General features: G+C 34.4%; 1 protein-coding gene across 1 annotated transcript in view; it reads left to right on the forward strand.

The window, feature by feature from the left end:
- LOC149789957 (P2X purinoceptor 7-like) overlaps window positions 1-26102 on the forward strand; it is a 58866-nt gene extending 32764 nt beyond the window's left edge. Inside the window, exons 2-4 of the mRNA XM_089972047.1 lie at window positions 21465-23561; window positions 24969-25158; window positions 25779-26102. Of these exons, the coding sequence (XP_089828173.1) occupies window positions 25093-25158; window positions 25779-26042 (330 nt within the window). The 5' untranslated portion in view covers window positions 21465-23561; window positions 24969-25092 and the 3' untranslated portion in view covers window positions 26043-26102. The remainder of the gene's footprint in view (window positions 1-21464; window positions 23562-24968; window positions 25159-25778) is intronic.
- The last annotated feature ends 301 nt before the right edge of the window (window positions 26103-26403 follow it).

The raw sequence follows: 26403 nt of genomic DNA on the forward strand, positions 1-26403 counted from the left end.
CTGTACATAATCTATGCACACAACTAACTAAAATAACTGCTTCCTTGTAATACCAAAGTCAGCCTGAATTTATCTAAAGCACACCATGAATGAATACAAAATGTCAACAAACAAAATTGCAGATATTTACCAGTAGGGTCCAGAAAAAAAAGTGCACAGCTAAAGTAAAACCAAGCTATATACTCTCTAGCTCATACTACGCACAACAATCACACACCAAAATATATGGAATTAAAGGTTCTTTGATCAAATCCTAAGATATGAAAGGTCTTTTTAATATAACCAGTATAACCAGTGAGGAAAACGGTGGAAATTCTTGATTTAAAATCTACACTGCACAATACAAAATTAAGAGCGCCACTTTGTACGTTGTTTTTCGTTGGATTCTATGACCATGGTACGTTAACATCTGAGTCCGGAAAGAGCTTTGTAACAAGTTGTTGTTACTGTTGCTGTTGTTGTTTTGTTTGATTTGGTGTTTTTTATCTCATATTCACCACATCATTTGGGACGGCCCCGAGTAGCCGAGTGATCTAAAGCAATCATCGTTACAAAAAAAGACCATAATAGTAGAATATCTATTATTTTAAATTTAGATGATCCATTTCTGAAAAGAGAGATGGATGGGTGAATATATTACCATGTGGTCAGAATTATAACTTAAAAAAGGGATTACAGACCAAATTTAAATGTTCATCTCAGTCATAAAATACAGTACATTTTCTGAAGGTCTATTCATTCACAAATTGGCAAATAAAATATAATCCTTGTCATGGCTTTTACGTACAGCAAGTGCAAACAGCTTATTGTATCATCTGCAAAAAAACTCACCAAAAGTGAGCATTTTTGGATAGTGTATATACTGAATAAACCTCCAGTAATTGAATTTGTTTTTTTGCGGTTAATTCTTGAAACAGTCGCTAGTGAATATAACCAGCGTGTTCTTGAGGTATAAATTGCAAATGTATGTGGAACATAAAAGGACCGTTTAGGGAAATGTGCCTCGACTAATCCAAAATTAGCAGTTTTAATTACTCAGAATTTGCAATTATGAGTGTATGTCAAATCCAAAAGTAACGATATGTGAAAAGTTAGTCTGTATTCATGTTTTATTTATGTGAAAGTTAAAAAAACAAACAAAGGGATTGGTAACAGCCACCTCCTTTCTCTTCCAATAAATCTAGGGACAATGTAACGAGGCAATCCATGTACTTGTTGAGATGTGATTGTTTTTAGTCAGAAGAATAAAATCCATCCACTGTATTTTTTAAAACTTTTCAAAAATGTTAAAGCTACACACATCGCACTGTTTTGTAGCATTCATCCCTCTGTATAAACATCTTAATTTTTCTATGGTTTTGTCCTGTTTTTAAAAAAAGTTAATATCGTTATGACACCAAAACTAACAGCACACTACAACCATGCAATAAAACAAAATGAAAATAATTAAATAAATAAATAATTTTAAAAAATTATATACAGTACTGTATTTAACATGCATAGGAAATATTGGAGCAAAATACATATTGTATGTAAACTTGGATCCATAAAAAAATATTTCATGAATTGCCACACAGATAGGCATTTATAAGGAACAAGTATTCATAACTCATACTATACAAACAATAAATAACTTAAAGATCAGTAGGTGAATACAATGCCCTCTTTAATATTTATGAAGGAACTAAAGCTGTGTTCAGGTGGTACACAGGTAAGGCCGGCTTTATACGCAACTCAAGAGCCCACTTATGTGCATCCGGGTCCATTGTCATTAACTAGATACAAAATATCCTTTCTCTCTCTCTCTCTCTCTCTCTCTCTCTCTCTCTCTCTCTATGGGACCTACTTACGGAACGAAATTCCCCGAAGGCAGGTCGATCCCAGTCTTACTTGTACCCCTCAATCTAATATTATACTTAAGAGCTGGATGCTCCAATTATAATGACCGGGAGTGATCCTAAGATCTGTACTGTGGAGACCCAGTATTATCCCTACTTTAGAGCTGACGTACTCCTAGAAACTAACTGCATAAGGTGGGTTGTTCCCAGCCTTCCATTATTCTAATATTCTACAGACTTGTAATGATAACGAGGTCTGTACTTGAGTGACACCAACACAATCCCTACTCGAGATATGGCCTGTTCCAAGAGGATGGACAGTGAGATGATCCCCGATCATGACGTGTATGGACACTAAAGAAAAATCAAGACATGACGTATTTAATACATTAGTAGGTGAAAGAGCTTTTAAAACAGAGGCCGAATACGGAATGAGTAGCCCCAATGACAGTTAAGACAATGACCGGATACATTTGCTTATAACGTGCACGTGATATAGAATGAGTGAAGGTGGGGCGAGAGGATGGTCGCAAAATTTTCATTTCAAAACGATTAGAGAAATTAACATAATCACTGCATGTGAAATGAGCACGTACATGAGGGTCATGACTGACTGATCGTGAATCTAAACAATAACGTCTACTGCTCCAGGGCCAAAGTATTTCCTAAGAACTAAGTTTGATTGGCTAGAAGTGGAATCAATACACAATCATCGATTAGTTGTATCATCTCCATTTTGATCGATAGATAGTGATCTCGTAGTCACAATGAGTAAGTACAGAGTGTTGACCTCATAAATACATAAATAACTAATTTGAATACTTATTCAATGAAGTCCACCTTGATTAGTCTTCCTTAGAGTAAATTGTTCCTCTAAATTAATTCTGATTTGCCTGTGGATATATCCTTAATTTTGACCGAACTTTCATTTGGTAGAGATCATGCCTGCAAATATTGACACTTGTAGAACTGACCAAAACTCCGAAAGAGTTTGCTGACCATCTTAATGTGATGACCTCATCCCCATTTTTTCCAGATGTCAGAACAGACTGATGTGACTCAGTTTTGACTTTCCTATATGTGTCCACTACTTGATAATACCAAAGTACTACTACTTAATAAGTATGGATCAAGTACGGTAATAATGCACACTATAATCACAATATATACTGGTAACTATGCAGTGAGCCAAGGAAGTTATGTAAGAATAAAGAGTTCGGTATAACTCACATTTAATAAAATGTCAATCGGTATTGCGGATCAACCTTTCCAAAGATGACTTCAGTCGGAAATCTCTCCAAAACTTTATTTACAACCTAGGTTTGTTACTCCTCTGGAAAACATGAACTTCAGTCCAAAATCTTTGACTGATATATTTATCAAGACTAAAGTACTTATAAAAATCTTTGAACTACATGGCTCAACATGCAGTTGTCACTTTTCTCCGTTATGCGCGTCAATCATCAATTGTTCACGTTTTCGTTATTTTTTACTAATTTATAAATCTGATCCTGGCCGTTTAACCATTGGGCTTGATATGATAAATGATATTAAACCGCTGGGCTTCATAATATAAAGGACCGTTGGGCGTCTTAAGGAAAATATCTCTTCATTTCTGAAACGCATAAGGTAAACGATTCTTGATGGCCAGGTCTCATAAGGTAATGCACCCTTGATGGTTTGGGCCTCATACTACACAGAGTTACATACCGTTGGGCTTCATCTAAAAATCTTAACCGTTAGACCATATAAAATACAAGACTCTTGACCGTTTGGGCCTGAAAAGGTTCAGGACATTCAGGACATTCAACCGTTGGGCTTCTTTGATGAAATTCTCTTGCCTATTTCGGCCTCTTAAGATAAAGAACTCTTAAAGGTTGAGTCTCGTAAGGGAATGTATTGTTGACCACTGGGGCTCATAAACTATAGCAGACTCGACGACTGAACCTCATTAAAAGTATGTGACCGTTGGACCTCATACAAATAAAGGACACTTGACTGCTTGATTTCTCAGATAATCTGAAACTTTCATCACAACAAACGTTTTACTATTACGTATCTAACAGGTCAGTCCGCCATAATACATTACCTTTAAAAGAGACTTGAGCATGACTTAGCAGATGGTTTAATTAAGTGACATTTGGTGCATCAGGTGTATGTTACATTGACACTTTTATAGTTGCATAAGATTGGTTTCGTACATCGGATTTTATTTACTATGCGAGTGCTTAGGTACACTTTACACCTCCATAAATACCCAAACCTGATCATTGCATTCTATAATAAGAATCGTTTCATTCGTTATATGTAGGTAAGGTGTTTCTTTACGCTGTGAGCAGTGGAGTAACTATCTCACCACGGGCCGAACAACAAACGTTTTGTACCGCCCTCCCCTTTACTAGTGTCATTTATATTTTTCTGGTTTGGTCGGTTCCACGAGACGGCTGGGACACATTGCATTACTGTACCTTCTACCACAGTAGTTACGCCACCGGTTATGAGCTGACATTTCGTGCGTCAAAATTTATGTGAAGCTTCTTGTAGTCGAATATTTCGTTTGCAGTTTGAGTCAGATATAGTCGTAATTTATCATTGTTGTGAATACATGAGATTGAAAACTCTTAGTCTTCTCTAGTTTCCCAAGGGCTTCGAGCAATACGTCATTCTAGGTCCACTTTAAATGATTACTCAGTTACTGTATTTGTTAAAAATCGATTTTGTCTTACTTACATACACACAGGTATTATTTAAATAAAGAACTGGGAAACTTTTCATACATTGTCACAACAATTTAAGTAATCGTAGTTCATGCCATAAAAAGCGCTGAAGGGGGGATGTAACTATTTTTAAAGCAATAAGGTCGTTTAATGGGGAAATTAAAATTGAGTTGAACAGGTGCAAACGTTAAGTTGCTTTGGTAAAGTGGGCATAGTATGGTAGAGGACCCTTTACATCGTTAACTTTATTTGATGGATCTCCAAAACATGATTTACAACTTAATGCTGCTACTAATCTGGTAAACAAAACACTTCAATCCAAAAATATGTGCACGAAAGATTTATTAGGACTTAAAACAGCCGGATCGGTTGTCAAACATGTGATAATCTTACCAGGGACATGGTGCCATAAACACTCGTCTATTATTTCTTTGTTCTATTCTGTTTTGTGGGCATTTTTTTGTCTTTAATACTAATGGGACGCACTTTTAAGCTTGGACCTGGCAGATGAAAAATGTTTTAAATGAGTGCATATGTAAGGCAAATTTATATTCTATCTTTTCCTGTATCCCTGTCAACACAATACAAATATACTTAATTTGGTATAGTTAATGGCGTTATGAGGGTTAGAAATGTATTTTGCTTTACACATTAATGCTTCCACTTTTGGGAGGGGTGTATGTGAGAGAAGTCAAATATTAAAATTTTTAGAGTTGAACTTTTATAATAAAGCCAGAGTTCGCAAAGATCACTATTTAATTGATTGTATAGTTCATTGCAAGCATATTACCTATATAAATCAGTATATGTGGTTTATATTCCATAGTTTCCCAAATCAGTGTAGGCTAGTCTATGAAAATTGCATTGTATGAATATGAACGTCTTTTACTCTGTATGTATAAGGCAAACAGTCTGAAGGATATTGCTTAATATTCACCAAATATGTATCAATGAGAATATTTGAAGCATACATGGCAATTAATGACTAAATAGTTTGAACATGCGTCACTTCACAAGGCAAATACATGCATTTTCTTGCCAAATTCACATGTATAATTAGTAGTTTTCAGATTGATGGGTATATACTCATGAACAAAGATAAGAAATTGGATAAATGAAGTCATTTTTTATGTATTTCTCAGGTAGAGTAAAAGTCAGAGGATAATTAAACACGATATTTCCGTTACTTTCATTTTCATCTGTCACGTTCTATGTATTCGTGTGCTAATTATATTTTTTGTATTTTCTCGGTCACGCCAGAGACACATACGTATTTTTTAACTTCAGTATATTTTACAGTAGCCAGACGTTTGGAAGTTAGCTTCCTGGATAATCTTTATTAATCTGTACTCTGTTGGAAGTGTATATCAATCTTCAAATTTACGCGTTTGCAGTGATTCAGATCACAAATATTTTTCTGGTTCAAGTTGAATTGTACGCAGTTCTTTTAATATTTTATTGCAGAAATAATATGAATATTTTCGTATTTCATTATATATATATATATATATATAAAATTAAAAAATTAACAAAAAATAAACCTTAGCATGATGAACGGTTATTATTCATGGGGTCCCTTCAGGTTCCATTTGTGAGATCTTTCCTATGACCTTCTCGGCACCCCATTAGGCTTTTCTTTTCGTCCGACATTCTTTCTGAATGTTTTTGTGTTGGGTACCCTTCAGTGAGTTTGAGATCTTACTGTCCACGGAAAACTAATGTCACGTGTATATATTCTGAGCTGAACGAAAAATTGCTGGCACAGTTACTGTCCATTCTGAGGTAAATGGAAAATTACTGGCATCGGTTTCTGACCTCAATGGAAAATTACTGGGCAGTAAATTGTGCGATTTTTATCAGTATACGTGGACTTGAAATTGTGTCCACGTCACTGATGAAAATTAAAGTTACTGAAATGTAGTGATTAATTATCCAAAGCTTTACAGGCAGTCGGTACTGAACGTTTCACGACGAATACACAACCAGCGGTGACTACAGCTAATTTTACCAGTAAAGACATATAATTTTATCGGCACAAAAACATGTCCAATCACTGGTTTCGAACGCCGACACCAAAGTATGTTATAATCTTACTGATATATGTTTCAGGTGTTATTATAAAGTTACCTATACTGGATTTTCATACAAAAAGCACGGCGTGGATTTCTTTTCCACATCGTATTAAAATAATCATATATTGTTAATCGTTCAGCTTTTGACAAAGTCATATTTAATACTATTCATGACGCCAAGAAAGAATTAGCAAGTATTGTGCATTTCATGTGTGGTCGACGTTCAAAATCATACAGAGCACCGATGAACGACAAACGAGCGGCAACGATTATTAATTATCTCCACGATCAAAGATATTTTTCACAGTAAAGTTTATTGTACTAGCAGACCAAACAATACTTGGATTATCAGTAGAAACCACGACCCTATCATTCATAATGAAACAATTGCCGTATTAAAGAACAATTCCAAAAGAAGAATGACTGGTTTTGACAGACCATATTATGAAGGAGCGTATACTGTAACCACGGTTACTTATGGAATTTATCCGATTAAAGATAAACCTAGCGTGAATAATCTAAGACCAATGAAATTTCAAAAAATTAATTATGTAGCCTAACGAGTAACGGAACATTTTACAAACGCGATAAGTGGAAGGAAATGGTTTAACGTATAAAAGACGTAAAATAATAAACGAGTAGGGAGAAATAGTTAAAGATACCGGCGGATCTGTCAAATACGTCGCTGAATTAGGAAAGAATAATTCCCGATAATATTATGAACGATAACCAGAGAGATTTTATACGAATCTATTGAAATTATTGATCATAATGCACATGTGTGGACCAATGCAGTAACAGTATTTCCATGAAATCGAACTGTTACATTGTATCAAGGATATATGTTTGATTTTATGAACGAAATAAGTAAAAGTGATCATGTATCAGTGTGGTTATTTCAATGTCCAGATAATGGAAACAATGATCAGTTTGTACGGACTAATGGAGATACTTATCTTACAGAATCTCTCGTTGAAGAAATAAATCATCTTGCGTTGAAATATACCCATGAGATACTGACTAATTACTAACTGTTTTCCGTTGCGTCAGTTGCTGCTCATTTTATTATAGAGCAAAAAATGTGGAAACCAGCATGATTGGACTTTTTTGAAGAAATATAACGTAGTTGTGTCCAATATGGACACGGTGTATTATGGAATACTAAATACGATTATAGAAATGTTATTTCATTTGATATGGTTGCATGCTATCCGTGAAGGTTTCTTGGAATGGGAGGGTGTTTTAAGTATTTTGAGCGATTTGGATACCCCACACACGAAATGACCAGAGTATCGATAAAGGGAGCAGTAATCTTTATTAGCTTTGTTATATGTGGTTTAGCAAACATTTTTCAGAAAAAAATGTGGACACCAACAGAAATATTACGGTATATGCTGGATGTAAAAATACTATTATTGTTAACAGTAAGTCAAGAATTTATATCATATCGTCAGCAGAAGGAAGTTTGGTTACAACAACAAAAGAATCTTCCGATGATGAAAATCCCGATATCACTTAAGTACAATTGTGAGTTATATTGATGGTGAGTCACCTCTGTTTACTCATTTAACATCTTAAATGCTCTCGTACTTTTCGATAAATCCATCATCAATGATAAATAGAGTTTCTGAGTTTGCTGTCAGAGTCGCTACGGATTCATTTTATTTCAATAAAATAAATACAGGATTACTAGAGCAACATGCATATCGGCACTTACTTATCATGGGGTGAATGGAGAATAAAGCATGAACATATACTTAAATTATTCAGAGTCCTCCGACGTTGAAATTAAGGGTGTTTATAGCCAAAAAAACGCAAGTATCAAAATTATCATCTGCATCATCGGTATTTGATCCAACAGCTAGACATAAAACAGTTTATATCAATGGGTCTAGTGGTTGTGGTAAAACAAATCGTGTGATTGAATTATTCTGGAACAGTTGTTCGTAAATAGTTATGCTAACTCCTTCACACAGACTCGCAAGAGAAATGAAAGAAAGAAATATTAAATCATGCGCTTATCATAAATTCTTTCGATGGAAGGGAGATAAATGGACCCCTGAACGAATGGTAGAGAAATATATTCCAAGCATTATTGTTTTGGATAAAATATGCACCGTTTCCTTTAGAAACGTTAACAATATGTATTTATTGGTCATTGACAGGAAATACTGCTGTGATAATGTGCTGCGATCATGGTAGACCACCACCTTTTTATGGATTGTCTCCATATAAATGGCTGAGGCTTTTTGTTGATTATTATGAAGACATAATAGATGACCATAGAGCACTTGATCCAGAAATTGAGAGAGTTTAGTAAATTAATCAGACTACAATCCGATAAAATTCAGTGTGAAATAATGAGTAAAATAATTTCAGAAACTCCTATTAATTTTTTTTTTCGGAATTTATTTAGACCAAATGATCTGATAGTTGCAAGTTCATGATACACTTCAACAACAATTATTTGTATTACATAAAGAACAACTTTCAAATATATCTGTACCATTGTGTTACTGACCAGTAGATACGCGACGACAGAGGATCGACATTGATATACCGGATCGTCAGAATTTTGTTGTTGTTGTGTTAAGTGATATTGTCTTCAATCCTGTCAGTGTTATTGAGAGCATGTTAACTATGGACAAAACTCCGTGGACGCTAGGATGCGTAATGCCAATTCATTCATCCCAAGAATTAACCTTCTCTGATACAAATGTTTGGAACATCGATATCGTATCGAATGGTCAAACTTAGTTTATCTCGCAATGTCTCGAGTCAGAAGATTATCTCAGCTGCGGAGAACTGTCATAGACTTCTCATAAACTACTGGCAATAGCGATGTTATTGACAATGATATAGTAAGAAAAAATGTGTTATAAAATGTGTCACAAAAAAATAAGCGCAACTTTTATCTCAATACTGAATTTATAATGACATTGAAACAACAGGAAAATAGTCATTGTGCAAGCTGTAACCCAGTAATATTTTGGCAGTAATCAAAAAATAATCCGAAACAATTTACTGTAGACAGAATTAGTAGTAATTTTGGTCATAGACGCGACATTGTAATGATGACCTGTCTTGAATGTAATCGACGTCGATGTGCTAGTTTACAAAAGTGAATGCGGTGGTAATTGTGTGTCTTCAGGAATTACTTGGAATTGTTCACGTACAAATACATGTTGAGGAGCAGTTGAATCAAATCTGTAGATTGATGATCCTGGCTAGATATTGTATGTGTCGTAATTCTCCAAGTAGGATCAGTCGCTTTTTTACCGCCTTCAAGTTCACCGGTTTCATATAAATATATGTCAGTCACGTTACCTAATACTGGTTGATTTAAAAAGTCCTGTCGTTGTATTGGTATGTGGTATTTATGTTGCTTTTGTAATCGCATTGTTTAATACATTTATCACTCTTGGTAATCTTGCAACCCATTCGCGGGATCTTATATTTTTCTGAATTATGTCCTTCGCATATTGATATACACATAACCGCTCAGCAGTGTTCGATTAAATCGTTCAAAAATTGCCTGATCACGATAAATTGCAGTCTGTCCTCGTCTAATTGTGACATTATGTTTTTTCATCAGAGATGATAGTGCACCAAAAATGTTTTTGACATGAACAACCTGTAATAGATGCGGCCATCGCAAGGGTCCTCCTTGATAAATGCGTTCAAATGCAGAAGAAACTTCAGTTGCTGTTTTAGTTGGTAACGGCTTTGCTTCCTTTTATCTACTTGCAACATCAACGACAGTTAACGGGTATTTTGTATGTTAATTGACGTCTTCCAGTTTTAATAGTAACATGTGGTAAAAATAAAATATCTGCTTGAAGAACTTCATTAGGAGTGCTGATATCATAATGTGCATGCTGAATTTTGTTAGGTGGTTGTAGGTAAATTTGGCATATTGGCTGTCGTATTAACCATTTTTCAGCAACAGAACGTGTAACATTTGCTGTACTAGTGAGTTTACTAGACGCTTCTCTACCTTTCCAATATCCTCTTTGGCTATAAAAAATCCATTACATTTTGTATCAATAATCGGTTGATACCGTCTCCGAATAATAATGTACCTTTCATCGCAGATCTTACCAACCAATTAGCTAATGATTCTCTGAAAGATTTATTTTTTTGTAAAATTAAATGCATGAATCAACTTCACTTCTGCAATATGTCGTTGTTATAAATCTTTACTTTTATAACCTAGATCATGAATATGACATGATTTATCAATCGCGTATATTGGATATTCTTCGGGTCTTGGTTAATCTCGCTCGTCAATTCGGATATCAAGTCGGGCTCTAGATCACAATAGTTATATCCACGAAGATGTTTTCTCTTGGGTATTTAGCACATAGAGTTCCTGGTGATTTTCCTAATGAAGTAGATATATCACCACCAATTTTAATCATATAAATAAATGTATATTTACTTGTACCACATTTTACATATTTACCTGTAAGTGCACGCTTTTTATTGTTTTGTTATTGTTGTTAATCCACTTGTTGATGTGGATGCTCTGCATCGAAGACAATATAGATTCATGTTATTTATAATATTTCTACAACATGGCTGTCATTGATTCCTCGGAGACAAGAAAGCAAGAGCTAGTAAAAGATATTTCAGCACTACCAAATGATATCAGAAGGATAATAATTGGTTCATCTGGATCAGGTTAAACGCAATTATTGTATAATTTGATAATAACATGGTACAGATAGGATAAGTTATACTGAGTGGCTCTGTCAGTTGATGATCAGAAATGTTACGACATACTTAAAGATTTTAATGAACAAGCAAAGTTATTAAACTGAGATGGCAATTATCTTATTTTTTTACAGATAAAAATGAAGCACATTCCGTAGATGAATTAGAAGGATTTATCAATAATTTAGTTGCGTATGATGAAGTTATGCTTGAAAAAAATCAAATCCAGCAAGAATATTTTCTCGAGGCAGACACAAAAACACAGACGTGATTTATGTTGCTCAGTGATACACACACATGCCTAAAATGATCAGAGATAACTGTAATAGTTTAGTTGTGGTTAATGGAGCTGATACACACACTCTGCGACATATTCATCAGTCTTGGTGTAGTGGGGATATTGACATGATTAAGTTCAAAAACTTCTTTTCAAAAGCACAATCTACTCCGCACGGATTTATAACAATATATTTACATGATCACAGAACAAAATATCGTATAGGACTTGATAAAATATTTGGTTGATATAATAATGATTTAATTATATTAGCAGAGAGGGTTCGACCTCAATGAAAAACCCCGAGGTAAACGAAAACACATACAAATTTAGAAAACACACTAACGACAAAAATAAAGTAACAAAATAAACTAACCCAATTAAAGAAACTCTCGCAAAGTTACAGGTTTTGATTTTTGCGTTATTACGCTTATATTTATTATTTTTTTTAGTATGAGGTCTTATTTTTCAAAAATGACGTTACAGCGAAATCGCTGTTCACCCTTTCAGCTGCCGATATTGTGACTTGAACAGGTTTGTATGCGATTTTAAAACAATGTTCACACTGTCCATACGAGTTCCGTCTCAATAACAAGCTAAGTACCCCTGCGCTCGCCCCGACCCCCGTCAGAAATAATTAAATATAAAAATAGATTAATTAAAAATTAAATCAAAGCCATTTTAAGGATGTGTAAGTGCACATGAAAAGGCTAAGCTTTCTCCATTTTTCTGATAAGAACTTTCAGAAAGATACCATCGCACGCCGTTATTAGTACATGCGGATATGTGAATCGAGTAGTAAAAATTACCCAAGTTCGACCAAACAATATTCCAAAAAATATGTTTGACCAAATGACGTAATTTATAACAATCCATAACTTCTTGAATCAATGACAAATTATGATTTCATTTATCTAAAAGGTCTAATTATTGTCCAAAAATTCAAATCGAGAGGCGTCATAAATATTTTGCATCCTACGTATTCTTTGGAAATTTATATCAGAAGTTTCTGTCCAAAGACAAATGGCTAAATAAGGATAAAAATTACAGATCATTTGGACAATTTAATCAGACTTAACACATTTAAAGAAAATGGTTTCCTAATATTCTTCATCAGTCTCTGATTATTCATCAGGTTAAATGTGATATTACAAATGAATTGACAGTATCTAAGATAACAGGAAATACAATATAGACGAAAAGCATTTGAAAAGATAAATATTTTTAAGTGTACTATTAATTATTTAAAACTAAACTACCAGTCATGAGATAAGCCACGTGCACCTATTTCTGCAACACATTTAGTGGAAGACAAACGAGGGATTGTTTTTTCTACATGGTTTCTTCTGATGTCTGCTTTTTTCCAGACTTTACGCTATTAAATTACATGGAAAATACATTCCCCACCACATTATCAGATTTGACTTAAATGATAAATTTATCCTAGGAATTGCGAACGGAATGGGTAAATCATTAAATTGTCATATTGGTGCATATGTTTGTCTAAAGGAGAAAGTAACCCAGACGTGCCAGACGGACAGCAACACCATTACATGCTTTACCACTGTCGTGGTGGTGCATGACTTGCATATATAAGAAAAGTGCACAGGGTAACCTAGGTGTGCCATACGAACAGATATATTACTATATGCCTTAACACTGCCGTTGTGCTGCAGAAATTACTTGCATAAGAAAAATTCAACATCAACGGAACTGTTTTGAAAACAAACCGTTACAATTGTACCCTCTAACTTAATCACATTCCTGACAGGTACGAATCTTTTCTGTATGTACAACATACCTATTCCATACGGTCTACAAAGAGCAACAATGTAACGGATGGGGATATGTCATGGAATACACTTTAATCTTTTTTCATTTGCGTCTTATTCTCTTACCTACCATACACAAATACAGTTTTGCTCATTTGAACAAATGAAAACAACAAGCAACATTGAAAACAACAAGCAACAGGGAATATAAAATGATACTATGTTGTTGTGGGTATTTAGTTTATCTTGTGTGCTTAAAATTAGTATGCTGAATGTAGAATTGGGGCCCAAGTGTCTAATATAATGCAGGGAAAAGCTGTTTACCAAGATTGACGTGACTTCTGTATAGAGCGTCGATTCTGACTTTAAATTTTCTTGCTCCTATTTTTACAGTGGTCTGGAAAATTTCCTTTAAAGTTACAGAGAACTGGAATCTACATGAGGTTGTTGATAACTTAGAATGTACTGCAAATAAACGTTTGACCTTCATCCTGGTCCTTAACTTTAACTTGAATCGTAGGTTTTATAATTTAGTTTTCTTTATTAGGGTTGATTACACTCAAACTACCCATTCCTATCTTAACATCCAAATTGGAACGATTCTAACTGTTGTGTTTAGTTTATATTTGAGAGGATTTATATTTAAATTACTCACCGTAATTACAAAGTGATCATCAATTGATTTTGGAATAAATCATTATGTCAGGATTATTGTGAATTCACTCAGTGACATTTTGGATTATATCATTGTGAAATTTACAAACATTTATCACTTTTTATTCTAGAAATTGTTTTTGGCAATGTTACAAAACTTCTTGGTTTTCGCTATTTTCCGTTACTTAGTTTAATACCATAGAGTCGTAATATTGTGTTATATAATATAATGTGACATGCGTGCTACATGTCTTCGTTTCCTTTCCACAATCCTTTTGCAGTCATATACATATCCAAATTTGTTTGATAAAGAAGGAGTCGGGCAAAATCATGAACACATTTAGATCTCTAAAAACATGACCGGCTGGAACGTTATTTAAGGACAGAAAAGATGAACATGTCTCGGATAAGGTGGACGAATACTATCAATAGTAGTAGGAGAGAGAGAGAGAGAGAGAGAGAGAGAGAGAACTGGGGATAATCCATGCAACCAAACTATTCCATGTGGTATCTTGGAACGTTTCCTTATGCATTTGATCATACCAACTTTTAATTTGAGGATTGTTCAGGGTTCATCGAAATAAAAAATAATGACTTTTAACTTGATAAATGTAGGATATTTTGGTTGCATTGAATACCCCATTCTCAATGTATTCAGTGTAGACAAAAGATGATTGTGTAGCAAGTAAACTAATTTCTTGATAAAAACGAGTCAGTCATTATGCGTGAACTCAATAGCTACTATTATTAGTAGCAACGTATGACCTGATCTTGTTTCTAATTCGCGAGTGAACCGCAGGCAGAGTCGTGAAAAATGTTTACGTAAGCCAATCTAAAACCAATGGTTGGAATTGTAACAATATAATTTATGACAAACGCCAAAGCGCCATCTAAGATTAAACTTAATGGTATTCTAACATAATTGCTGGAAGGCAATTTTGGCACACGCATAATCATATTGTACTCATTCTATAATATATCAATATAATCCTGGCCTTCAGAAACGAATAATTATAAAATGTTCCAGCATGACATAAAAAGAGAACATGAAGACTGCTACATTTGTCTCCCTAACTTAAAAGTCCAATATTGTTTTCTTCGTAAAGAGACCAATATGCAAGATACACGTATGACAATATATACAATTCAGTTGGAGCGCAACCCTCCGACCCCATCCCCACAATTCACACAAAAATAGATACACGCATTCAGTGAGAAAGAAACAAGCACATAAAAGTAACGAATGAATGAGATGGTACATATTAATACAGGATTCCCGGTAGACGGGAAGTAAAGATGCCTTCAACAGGTCTGACCAGGACCAGACGTTTGCTCTTATTATTAAGGATAGTTACACCCGTTTGTAATTCTGTCTTTTGGACTATAATATATCATCAAGACATCCACCCTTGACTTGTACAACTGATAACGGTAGTTGCTAACAGTAACACCTATTTATAACCCCATTTTTTTGTTCTTTACCGTGCCATCGACACACTCATTGTACGTATCAAGTATGTTACTATCTGTGACACATATCTAGAACTATGTCGCTTGATGTATATGCAACCATCAGCACACCCACCAACCCACCTATGTCAAATCTTGTGTTTTAGATATGACTTTTATTATGCAGCTTAAACTGTGCACAACTAGGAATGAATGAAATTTTTTATCAGAACGTCATCTCAGTTTTATTTTATTCAGTAATATAGTACCTCATTTTTTCTAGTGTTAATATAAATTACAAATTTCCACATTTAGCATGATCGGTAATGTCATAAAATTCAGAGAAACTCAGATACTAAAATCATCAAATCGAAAGACGAAACTTGTTTATATTTCAGTAAAGGGCTGATAACTCAGTTCGTGAAGGATGGTTACCTATACCAACCGGAAATTAACGATTACATTTGCCATTCTTCTTTCGAGTACATATTAAAGTCTTGAGCATCATTAGAAAATTTCTTTGCATATTTTTTATAGCAAACGCATACGGTGTATTTTATACCAAACACAAACAATATAATTTATAGCAAACATATGAGTTATATTTTAAACCAAACACATACGGTAAAATCTTCAATGGTCAGTATTACTGTATTGTTCACGACATCACATTTTTTAAACACATATGGTAAATATACTGAATTCTTTATGTTACGTTTAATCGCTGACAGTTGTAACCTTTGGAGGCATTTTGCGTTTGATAATAACGGACTCTTTTCAATACATTTTATATAAAATATCCATGTCTAAGAACAGATCACCAGTGCTATATATGTAACGAGAGTATACAGAAACGAGGACCCTAACTTATTAACAGAACCATAACATTGTAATACAACAACCTTATTAACACAAATATAACATCGTGATAAAACAACTTTATTAACACAAGGATAACATTGCAATGAAACATCTTTATTTTCATAAAGATAATATTGTAATTGAATAGCATTATTATAGCAAGCATACCATTGTAATAAAAAATATGATTCCAAATAGAACATTGTAATACAAATTTAACACAAAAATAATATTACAATAACAAACCATATACAGTCCTAGAAAACTTGTGAATTCGGACATAAGCGTCTACAAATAAATGACAACATTGTGCGGGCGGCAAAGAAAAAAATCAGTTACAAATAGAAAACATATATTTCGCAATTGTGACAAAATAAACACTTTTTGGAGAAAAAAATATTTCAATTCGTGAAAGTGAAAAATATGTATTACGTCTGTATCAGATACAACCACATACAAAATCATACTGTTTTCATTTATATTATGCCATGGAGAACTTAAGATGACTTGCTACCGTCTTCACTGCTGTTGTGTCATGAAGAACGTAAAAACGATGACTTCGTCACCTTTAAGTTACGTCGTTCCTGATGGAGTGTGGTCTTATTGTGGGTCGGTTAGGTGTCGAACGGAAGGTTTACAGCACACATACACACACAAACACAACATATTCTGAATCTCGCAAATGCACATACCAAACAAAAGTACATGATAATCATTTCAGGGTTATCTTATTGAATGAAAGATGTGGCATGACTGTATATTTTGTCTTGGACAAATGTACCACAGAGTAGAGAAAAGAAAGGATCTTAATGTGGGTGGCCATGTACCGGTCGGGAAAACGATATAACACGTACACAGTTGGCATATTTTCAATGCGATGTTCGTCAGCAAACACGTAAGAAGATAATAGAAAGGTTCAAAGTTAACTTAATAATGACATGGGGTTTGAATCACAAAGTGAAAAGCATTTGCTGTCACTGCATAAGTGTCACTGTCAGTCGCATTGTGACTGAATTTAGGGTTATTGGTAATACACAGTTCATTATAGGTTGGCGATGATGGTACTTTTAATGTAGGGAAATAGCGAAACAAAATTGCAATAGTGATGTTCTGTTTCTTTCAATTAAGCACCAAGCATAATTTAGATTTGTTTGTGAGAAGGAATAACTTATAAAAGCAGTTCCATAACGTTTGGTCCACATGCTTTAATGTAGTGTACGGTAATATGGAGTATGTATGAAATGAAAATGAAATGATACTGACATCCTTGAATAATCTTTTTAGTGGCACGTAGAAGTGGTTGTTCAAAAAAAAAGATGAACTGAACATGAGCTGCTTTTTCCTGTTTGGAAGTAAAATGGGTTCTAGTCAGTCCTTAAACGTAACAGTAGTTCCTAAAAATGGAGGATAGCCTGTATTGGCCATTAGCAGCAGTTTATGAAGAAGACAATAACGCTATTATCCATGTATTTTGGAAAAAATAAGAATGACATAACGTTGGGAGCAGCAATTATGATTTTTCCCAAAATCAAGTCTAGAATGTTCAATTTTTCTGCTTAAATGCCTTTCTGTACATGCTGAACTATGCTATATTGTGCCGCAATTGAGTTCCAATCTGTAACCATATCTTCGTATCCTAATACTGGGTTCAAGCCAAAATGTACGAAAAATCTGAGACATTAGATTAATAGTTTCCCTCTATGTAGACATGTACAGTGGTAACCAAGGGAAGCAGCCCGGAATGGAAGTGTGTGTGTATATGCGCACAGTAGTCGAACTTTCATTATATCCAGCTACTTTATAAAATTGTTGGTTTTAGGCATATTGACCCGTTCCGGTTTCAGCAAACTCACATCCTACCAATTATCATTTCTAAAGTCATCTGATCCCCGCCTCGCCAATTCCCATTTAGAATGTCCTCCAAATTCATTTAAGGTCCAAACTAAGGTTTGATATATTAGAAACACTAAAATGTAGCGAAACAACAAATTCTGGTCGACAGACGGCCCATTTTGCTCATATTGCATGGATTTCTTTGGTACGTTGACTCGTTCGTTATATCTGGTTAATAGCCGCAAATGTAGCTTCAGTCATTTTTCCACTCTCGTTTTCGGGAGATAGTCGTGTTAGTTTTAACCACTCTTCGTACTGATTTAATTATTTTAAAAAAATTATTCTTCAGAATTTGAGCATTATGGTGTGGTTGCCTAGGCGACAGTGGACATGGAGTAATTAAACATGTGTCTTGATCCAGAAATGAAATATGTGACTCACTGCATCGTGTGTTGTTTACATTCCGGCCTCAAAGAAAGGAATTCACCGTGAATTAATCATTGAAGGTGTTTTTTAATAGAATATGTTTTATTATGTTTTTATCACAGTTCAATGTTTACTAATTACTATATGGGAAATATATTTGTGACCAGAGTCCAAGAGTCGGGAACTATGTGGGGCTCACGGTACTAATGGTATGGATGTATTTGAACCGAAGTAGACATGGGTAAGCATAAGATAGATTATTTAAGTTTGTGGCTGGCCATAATTGGATTATAATGAAATATAGACTTAATAAAAAGTGTTGTTTGAGAGGTTATCCAACATGTCGCTAAAACAAATAGAGACCTTGTTCCATTAATGGAATTTCAGTTGTGAAAACCCATTGCTGAAATTAGCACCCTATATTTCGTGCAGAATCAAAACACGTGTTTAAAAAAAACAGGCAGATCGAGAAAATACCGTTGTTAGCAAGGTTTTCTCTTCAAAGAAATATAAACTCGGCTAAACCTAGCATATACCCATCAATACCATTGGTGGTTTGGCGGCCGAATTACGGCACTAGAACACACAATATATCGCACTAGAACACACCATATATCAGACTAAAACATAGTATTCATCCGACTAGAGCACACCATAGTAAACGATACTATTCCATAGCAAGAACTGATATTTTTTAAATATTTATTTTGAATGTAAGATATGAATATTATTCTCGTGAAAAATAATTAGATACAGAAATATCTGCCTTTTGGTATTTGCTTTGCCATATAATATATTTGGATTTTCAAACTATTTATAGTAGTTGACAATACCAAATTTGTGAAAATATACTATGTATTTAATGGACAGTTCATCGAAATGAATACTTCATTATTATTGCCATATTAAAGTGCCCGAAACATTTCAAATTTATATACTATCACTCGTATCGTGTCATACATTTATATACTTTCACGTAATATATAATATTACGTGTATCGTGTAATAAGTATATAAACTATAAATTGTAACGTGTAATAAATTTATATACTATCACCTATATCGTGTGCTAAATTTATATGGCATCACATGCGTAATTTAATAAATATATATGCTAGCACATGTATCGTGTAATAAATTCCTATTATCACATATATCGTGTAATAATTTCATGGCGTTTCATATTGTCAATGCAACAACTGTAAATTTTGTCTTTCTTAAAGGCACAATAGTGCAGCTGAGGGTTAATTTGCTTACAAAAATGTTTGGATATTTATGTATATTAACTGATTAAATACTATTTAAAAGGCATTTCTGGGGTAATATCAAATATGTAGAGGTTCTCGTTATGAAATACGAGCTCTCTGAAATCTTCGTACGTAGCGTAACGATTCTATTGTCTCCATATTGAAATCGCGCTCGGCAGTGATCGGCAGATCCCGAACGAATAACACACATCATTCCGGTGACTTAAATTTGCATAATTATATGCAAACTTCTGTAAACTGATGTTAATGACGTAAAACACAACACGCTACCAGAAGCCGCAAAATGTCAACAACAGTGAGTACGATCTTCTTTAGATCTCGTTCTTTTCTCCTTATCACTTCCTTTCAACTTTCAGTTTTGAGAGGAAACGTTGTAATTTATTTAGAACTACTCTTATGGTTATATTTAAATAGTGGTTTTGTGTTACGAGAATTAAATAGACGTGGTTTGTACAGTATTGCAAAAGTACTCCATTTAGCACTCCCTCACGTACCCCCCGCCCCCAGTTTTATAAACGAAAAGCATCTAGGAAATTTAAAAATGCTAAAAACTTTGTAATTTCATTATTCGGTCCTAACACTCATCTTTCTGGCGTTTCAAACAAAGCGGAAACGAATTAGTGTAGCTACGATGTCGTAGCCTCAACTTGATTTGCTGTGGTTGAGGTACACGAGGCAAGAGTATGGGTACTAATATAAGTACTATAATTCGTGTTATGCTTATCCAAGTTAGTGCCTTACATAAATAAGGTTATAAATAAGTTTTATTAAAATTTGCGACTGAAGTATGGAATTCGGGACATATCATACAAAATTAGACACGCACAAACGTACAGTCACTTTGTCAATTGAAGTTTGATCACCGTTTTCAGTGTTTCCCTTTACCTTCATTAGCGCTTCAGAGACCCTTATTTTTTCTAATTGATCCCCCGTTTGGATACCAAAGTTCATTTTTTATAACCCAGTTTAAACACCAAGGAGATTTTCGACTCTCAGACTTGTACCCCTAGGGAATAAAATGGTTTTATCCTTGCACATGTTTATAGGGTATTATGCACCGTGAGTAAATATACACAGATATTTAGCTTTGGTGCCCTTCTATGAATTTTGATCCCCACCCATGACCTGATTCAGCACGGAAAACATCCATCAAATCACAAACTCTCATGTATTAATTTCTGATTCTCAAATAGCATTATATTCCTATAAGTGTGATAAGTAAGCATGAATATGTTAGTTCTATAATTATGAAATAATTTTACTTATCAAAATTCATTAGAGACAACTGGACTACGGTAATAATAATAATAATAATAATGAGGACTTTGTATAGCGCCTAATCTTTAGAAGCTCTAAGCGCTTTACAACTTTAGACAACACCTATAAGATAAGAAACATAATAATATTATCACAAACACAAACAACATGAAATTAGAAAAACATTAAAAACATAAAAAACATGTTGAAAATATTTCAGGTAGGAAATATTATTAGGTCTTTAAGTTTACTCTTGCTGTCGAAATACATGAGTTTTGAGAGCCCTCTTGAATGTGATCACTGTGTCTTTGTGTCTAATTTCAGTGGGCAATTCATTCCTGGTATGCAAAAGAACGCTGTCCATATGACTTTTTTCATGCTTGGAATAATGAGTATACGATTGTCAGAAGAGGAGCATAAGTATCTTGCTGGTGTGTACACATGAGTGAGGTCAGATAGGTATGTTGGACTAGAGTCAGACAGTGAAATTTAGCACAGAGAACAAATTTTGTTTTTGATTCTGGATCAAATGGATAGCCAGTGTAGGGTACAGAGCAGGAGCGAAAATGTGCTCTGATCGTGGTACTCTAAGTATGATCCGAGCAGCTGTGTTTTGAAGTTTCTGGAGTACATATTGAGATGAACCAGGCAGAATTGAGTTACAATAGTCCAGTCTTGAAAGTACTGATGAACACACAAGTGTTTTAGTAGCATCAACTGGAATATATTTGCGAACTGAGCTGATGCGTCTCAACTTAAGATATGCAGCCTTGCATATGTTCATGACATGTTGATGCAGTGTGAGAGTACTGTCCAGAGTAAAACCTAGGTTTTGTACTGATTGTGTGAATTTAATGTTGGCGTTGCTATTATTTATTGTTTGAGGTAAAGGATGTGAATGAGAAAGTCTTTGTGTTGTGGTCAGAATGGCATCAGTTTTATCATCATTCATCTGCAGTTTGTTACAAGTGATCCATTATTTCACATCAGAAATACACCTCTCTACACCTTGTATGGTAGCATCAACTTCAGTTGGGTGGCTAGTTTTGTATATTTGCGTGTGATCAGTGTACAGTTGATGAGACAATGTATGATGATCAATGACACTTGAGAGCGACTGAGTGTACAGAATGAAGAGAAAAGGTCCAAGAACAGACCCCTGTGGATCACCACAACAAAGATCAACTGGGTTGGAGTGTATTCCATGTGCAGATCCAATTTGTGTCCTGTTGACCAAGTTGGACTTGAACCACAGTAAGGCTGTATCATAAATGCCAAATACATGCTGGAGACGGTGAAGTAATATATCATGGTCTATTGTATCAAATGATGCAGACAAATCAAGGAGGGTGAGGACTGTAATCTTTCCGCTATCCAATGCAGAGAGAATGTCATTAACTATTTTTGAAAGAGTAGTTTCAGTACTGTGGCAAGGGCGATATGCAGACTGTACATTGCTAAAAAGACTGGTTGAATTTAGGCGAGATACAAGCTGGGATAGAATGGGAGATTAGAAACTGGGCGGTAGTTCTTTAAATCGTTATGGTCTAGTGTTGGTTTCTTCAGCAGAGGCTTGACAATGGCAGTTTTAACAAATGATGGGTATTCCCCAGATGAGAGAGAGGTATTAATAACATCAGTTAATGAAGGCAATACTGGATGTAAGCACTCAAGCAACAGTGCTGTTGGAATTGGATCAAGTTCTCATGACTTTAGTGCAATATTCATCACGATGGTAACTACGAAATACATAGAGACAGGTTCAAATGCTGCTAATGGTTGACGCTCAAATTCTGTATCCCAACTGTATGGTGACGACGAGTCAATTGAAATTGTGGTGTCAAGCTTATCTCTAATGGTTTGTACTTTGTCACGGAAAACATTTGCAAACATGTCCGGAAGGTCGACTGGAGAGAAGGTAGTTGGAAGTGGTGTTGATTTGTTCCTTGACATTAGCTTGTTAGTAATCTCGAAGAGCTCTTTGCAGCTGTAACTTTCCATGATCTTAGTAGTGTAGTGGGCTGATTTCACTGCATGGACTATATTTGTTTTCTTAGCGACTTCATAGATTTGCTTATGAATAGTGAGTCTGGTGGAAAGCCAGAGCCTTTCAGCTTTACGGCGGTCTGTTTTAGCAGTGCGAAACTGATTCCTAACACTGCTATACCATGTAGAACACTTTGTACAAATATAAACAGAAGATACCCACCAAATGATAAACTCAAATGTAGAAATTTTGTTATTACCTAGACTGAAATCAGCTCACTTTCAAGCTCAAGTGCGGAGTGACCTTTAAGAGGGAGAGGGAGAGGAAGGATGAGGCGTGGATCAAGAACCATAGGGTGAAGAGGAAGAAGACATGCAGTGCAGCCTGAAAACAGAGCTGACCAAGGTCTACACATAGTTCAGACAAGAACGAGGGTAATTGTTTATTTATACCTTGCAAAACAAGTATTGATACACACTGAGAAAATTGTTTTGTACTTGGCAAAGACTCTAATATATACAAGTGAGAAGTGTTTTGCACAACTTAGAAAATGCATACTTCGATTGAAGGATTATTGTACCAAACAATGTTTATTTAAACTGCTTTACGTTTTCTTGCTACTCACCACTCCATCCTAATATCATTTGGTAAGGAAAACCATGCACATTTACCGTTGAAAATACACCTCATTTATATGGCTGATTTATATAATACATGTCATCTATTTTGTCTATGGTAGTAACTATACTTATTGATATAGGGCTATTTGTTTAGGAGTTCAAGTAACCATATGTAGCAAAATGCATAGAGTGAAGTAAATAAATGCTTGTAGTAAATAAATGCTTGTGGTACAATTTTAAATTCCTGTTATAATCAAAATATAAACTAGCTAAACTCATTTCATATATAGGTAGAAGTGACCTATACTAGTGGCATACACAACAAATATTTGATACTGTCAAGGTCAACCTGCCCCTTTTCCAATTTAAGTAATAAATTTTTAAAAAATATTTTAAAAAATTCAAAATAATGACAAAAAGTATATGAGAAGTTCAGCAATTAGACCTGACTATGTTGCAATGTTCTATTTAAAAATATTAGACCTGTGAAAATTCATATATCTATTTTAGCCTTGTTAAATAATGACTACGCTTTTATTATTCTGTTTTAAATATGATACATGCCATAATATATCATGAAAATAGCATGTATGCACTATCATTATAAACATAAAAACTTAAGAATGCAAGAATGTTTTATTTGCCCAGATTTTAGAATGACATGAAGACTTGCAAGAAATAGAATTTTTATTTCATATTTGATACAACCTTTTATGTACGAATTGTAATTGCCCTGTCTGATTTGCATTCAGTTTTGGGTGAATACTATAAATCATTTGTAACATAATACATTTTCTTGATGTAATGACAGTTTTGAAACTGTTCAAATTCATTCAATAATTTGTATGTATTTCTTGAGCATGTTATTTTATGTACAAAATATATATCACAAAAGGTGTAAATAACTTGACAGGTATGTGGGTTACATTGCAGAAAACCTCTTTCACTATACATACTGACTACGAATATGTAACTTGCACTTTCTACTGATAAAATCAAATACTGCATCCATGTATACACATAATTAAAACTTTGGTAGTTACTCTTACAATACAACATTTGCAGTCACTTCTATTTCCATGGTGGACTTGCAATGGTTATGTAAATACATGATTATTGTAAATGTTGAAATTTCCATGGTATCGTGATTTTAGATTTCAAGCTTCTTGTAACACATACATATGGGGATTCAGTATGCTTAATCTTTAAAACCGATTCCAGGAGATCCTAACAAATGTAGAGCCAGACCGACTGAAGGAACTTTTCATACAGATGTTGCATTTCCGCCCAAGCCTGGGTTTTAATGTTTTAGAGCCAGGCTCAAGACAGTGTGTGTGGAAAATGTATGGAGATGCCCACAGACCTGGAAAAGATGTGTTGTGACAGACAACACTGCATATCACTTTTGCCGGTAATGAATATATAAACTTTTGTTTATAATGCGCATTGTTGCTTAGTGCATTATTTTTTATAAGCTTAAGTGTTTATTTAACGTAGAATGTTTCATGAATTTAAGCGAGACTTCATACAAAATGAGATATGCTTGCATTATTTCTTTGCAATCACTGTGAATGAATTTTAAAATTGTAAGCAATCCAAAAGCAAAAACAGAGATGCATACATAAGCAAATGATATGAGTTTTATTTTTTACAAATGATACTTATCAAGTAGATTCTATTCATTACCTGGTTTTAATGTGGGTACCTCACTATGCTAAACAAATCTAAGCAGATCATGAAAGAAATATAAGATCCTATCTTTATCTGCAATCAGCCATTCTATTTGATCCCAATTCAGGTGTCTCTGACGTCTAGAAATGCTCCCCAAACACTTAATGTCAGTTCTAGTGCCGATGGAACACTCAGTGCTCATGTCAAAATAAAATCTCTGCAGTTTTTTATCCATATTTATTCTACATTAGAATTTTCTGATAAAATATGAATAAACTTTAAGTGCCAGTTCCTATTATTTTTTAAAAATATTTTTTACATTTTCAAAATAGCATATTACAATATAGATTAATGTTTCAGAATTTTCAAGTTCTAATCCTTGATGAGGCTGTACTTGCCTTGGCCAGGATGTATCGACGGGATGTTCTTGTACCTGACGATGAAGTAGACTTGATGAGCGCAGACAGGCATGCAGCCTATAAACAGTTCATAATATGGCAGCATGGAAGAATGTGGTCTGGACAGAGACGTGTCAATGTAATTTGCTGTGTCTGGCGGATACGTGACAAATGTCCAGATGATTTTGGACAATACACTGGTTTCATCCCCTCCAGGCTTGCATGAACTTTTTTAAACACTTCTTACGGGCACACATTCATATATAAATGAATACATTTGACTTCATTCTTTGTATGGTTGTAACTGCACATAATGTCCCATCAAACAATAATGCTCCATTCAGATACTTTTAAACACCAGTCTATTCTGCCTATAAACAATGTGGGTAAGGTCATGTATAATCAATATAAAAGTTTTCGGCACTTACTTATACATTATACATTGTTTTCAACTACAGATATTTACATTACTGTATATAAAGTGTAATCTGCGTTAGCAGAAGCATCCAGGTATCAGGTACCTTTCATATATTACATAGTAAAATCTAGAGATCTTCCCCTTCACCAAAACTTGAGTTGATGGTGGT

This window comes from Sinohyriopsis cumingii, chromosome 10, assembly GCF_028554795.1.
Source record: "Sinohyriopsis cumingii isolate HCF-2022 chromosome 10, ASM2855479v2, whole genome shotgun sequence".
Classification (NCBI taxonomy): domain Eukaryota; kingdom Metazoa; phylum Mollusca; class Bivalvia; order Unionida; family Unionidae; genus Sinohyriopsis; species Sinohyriopsis cumingii.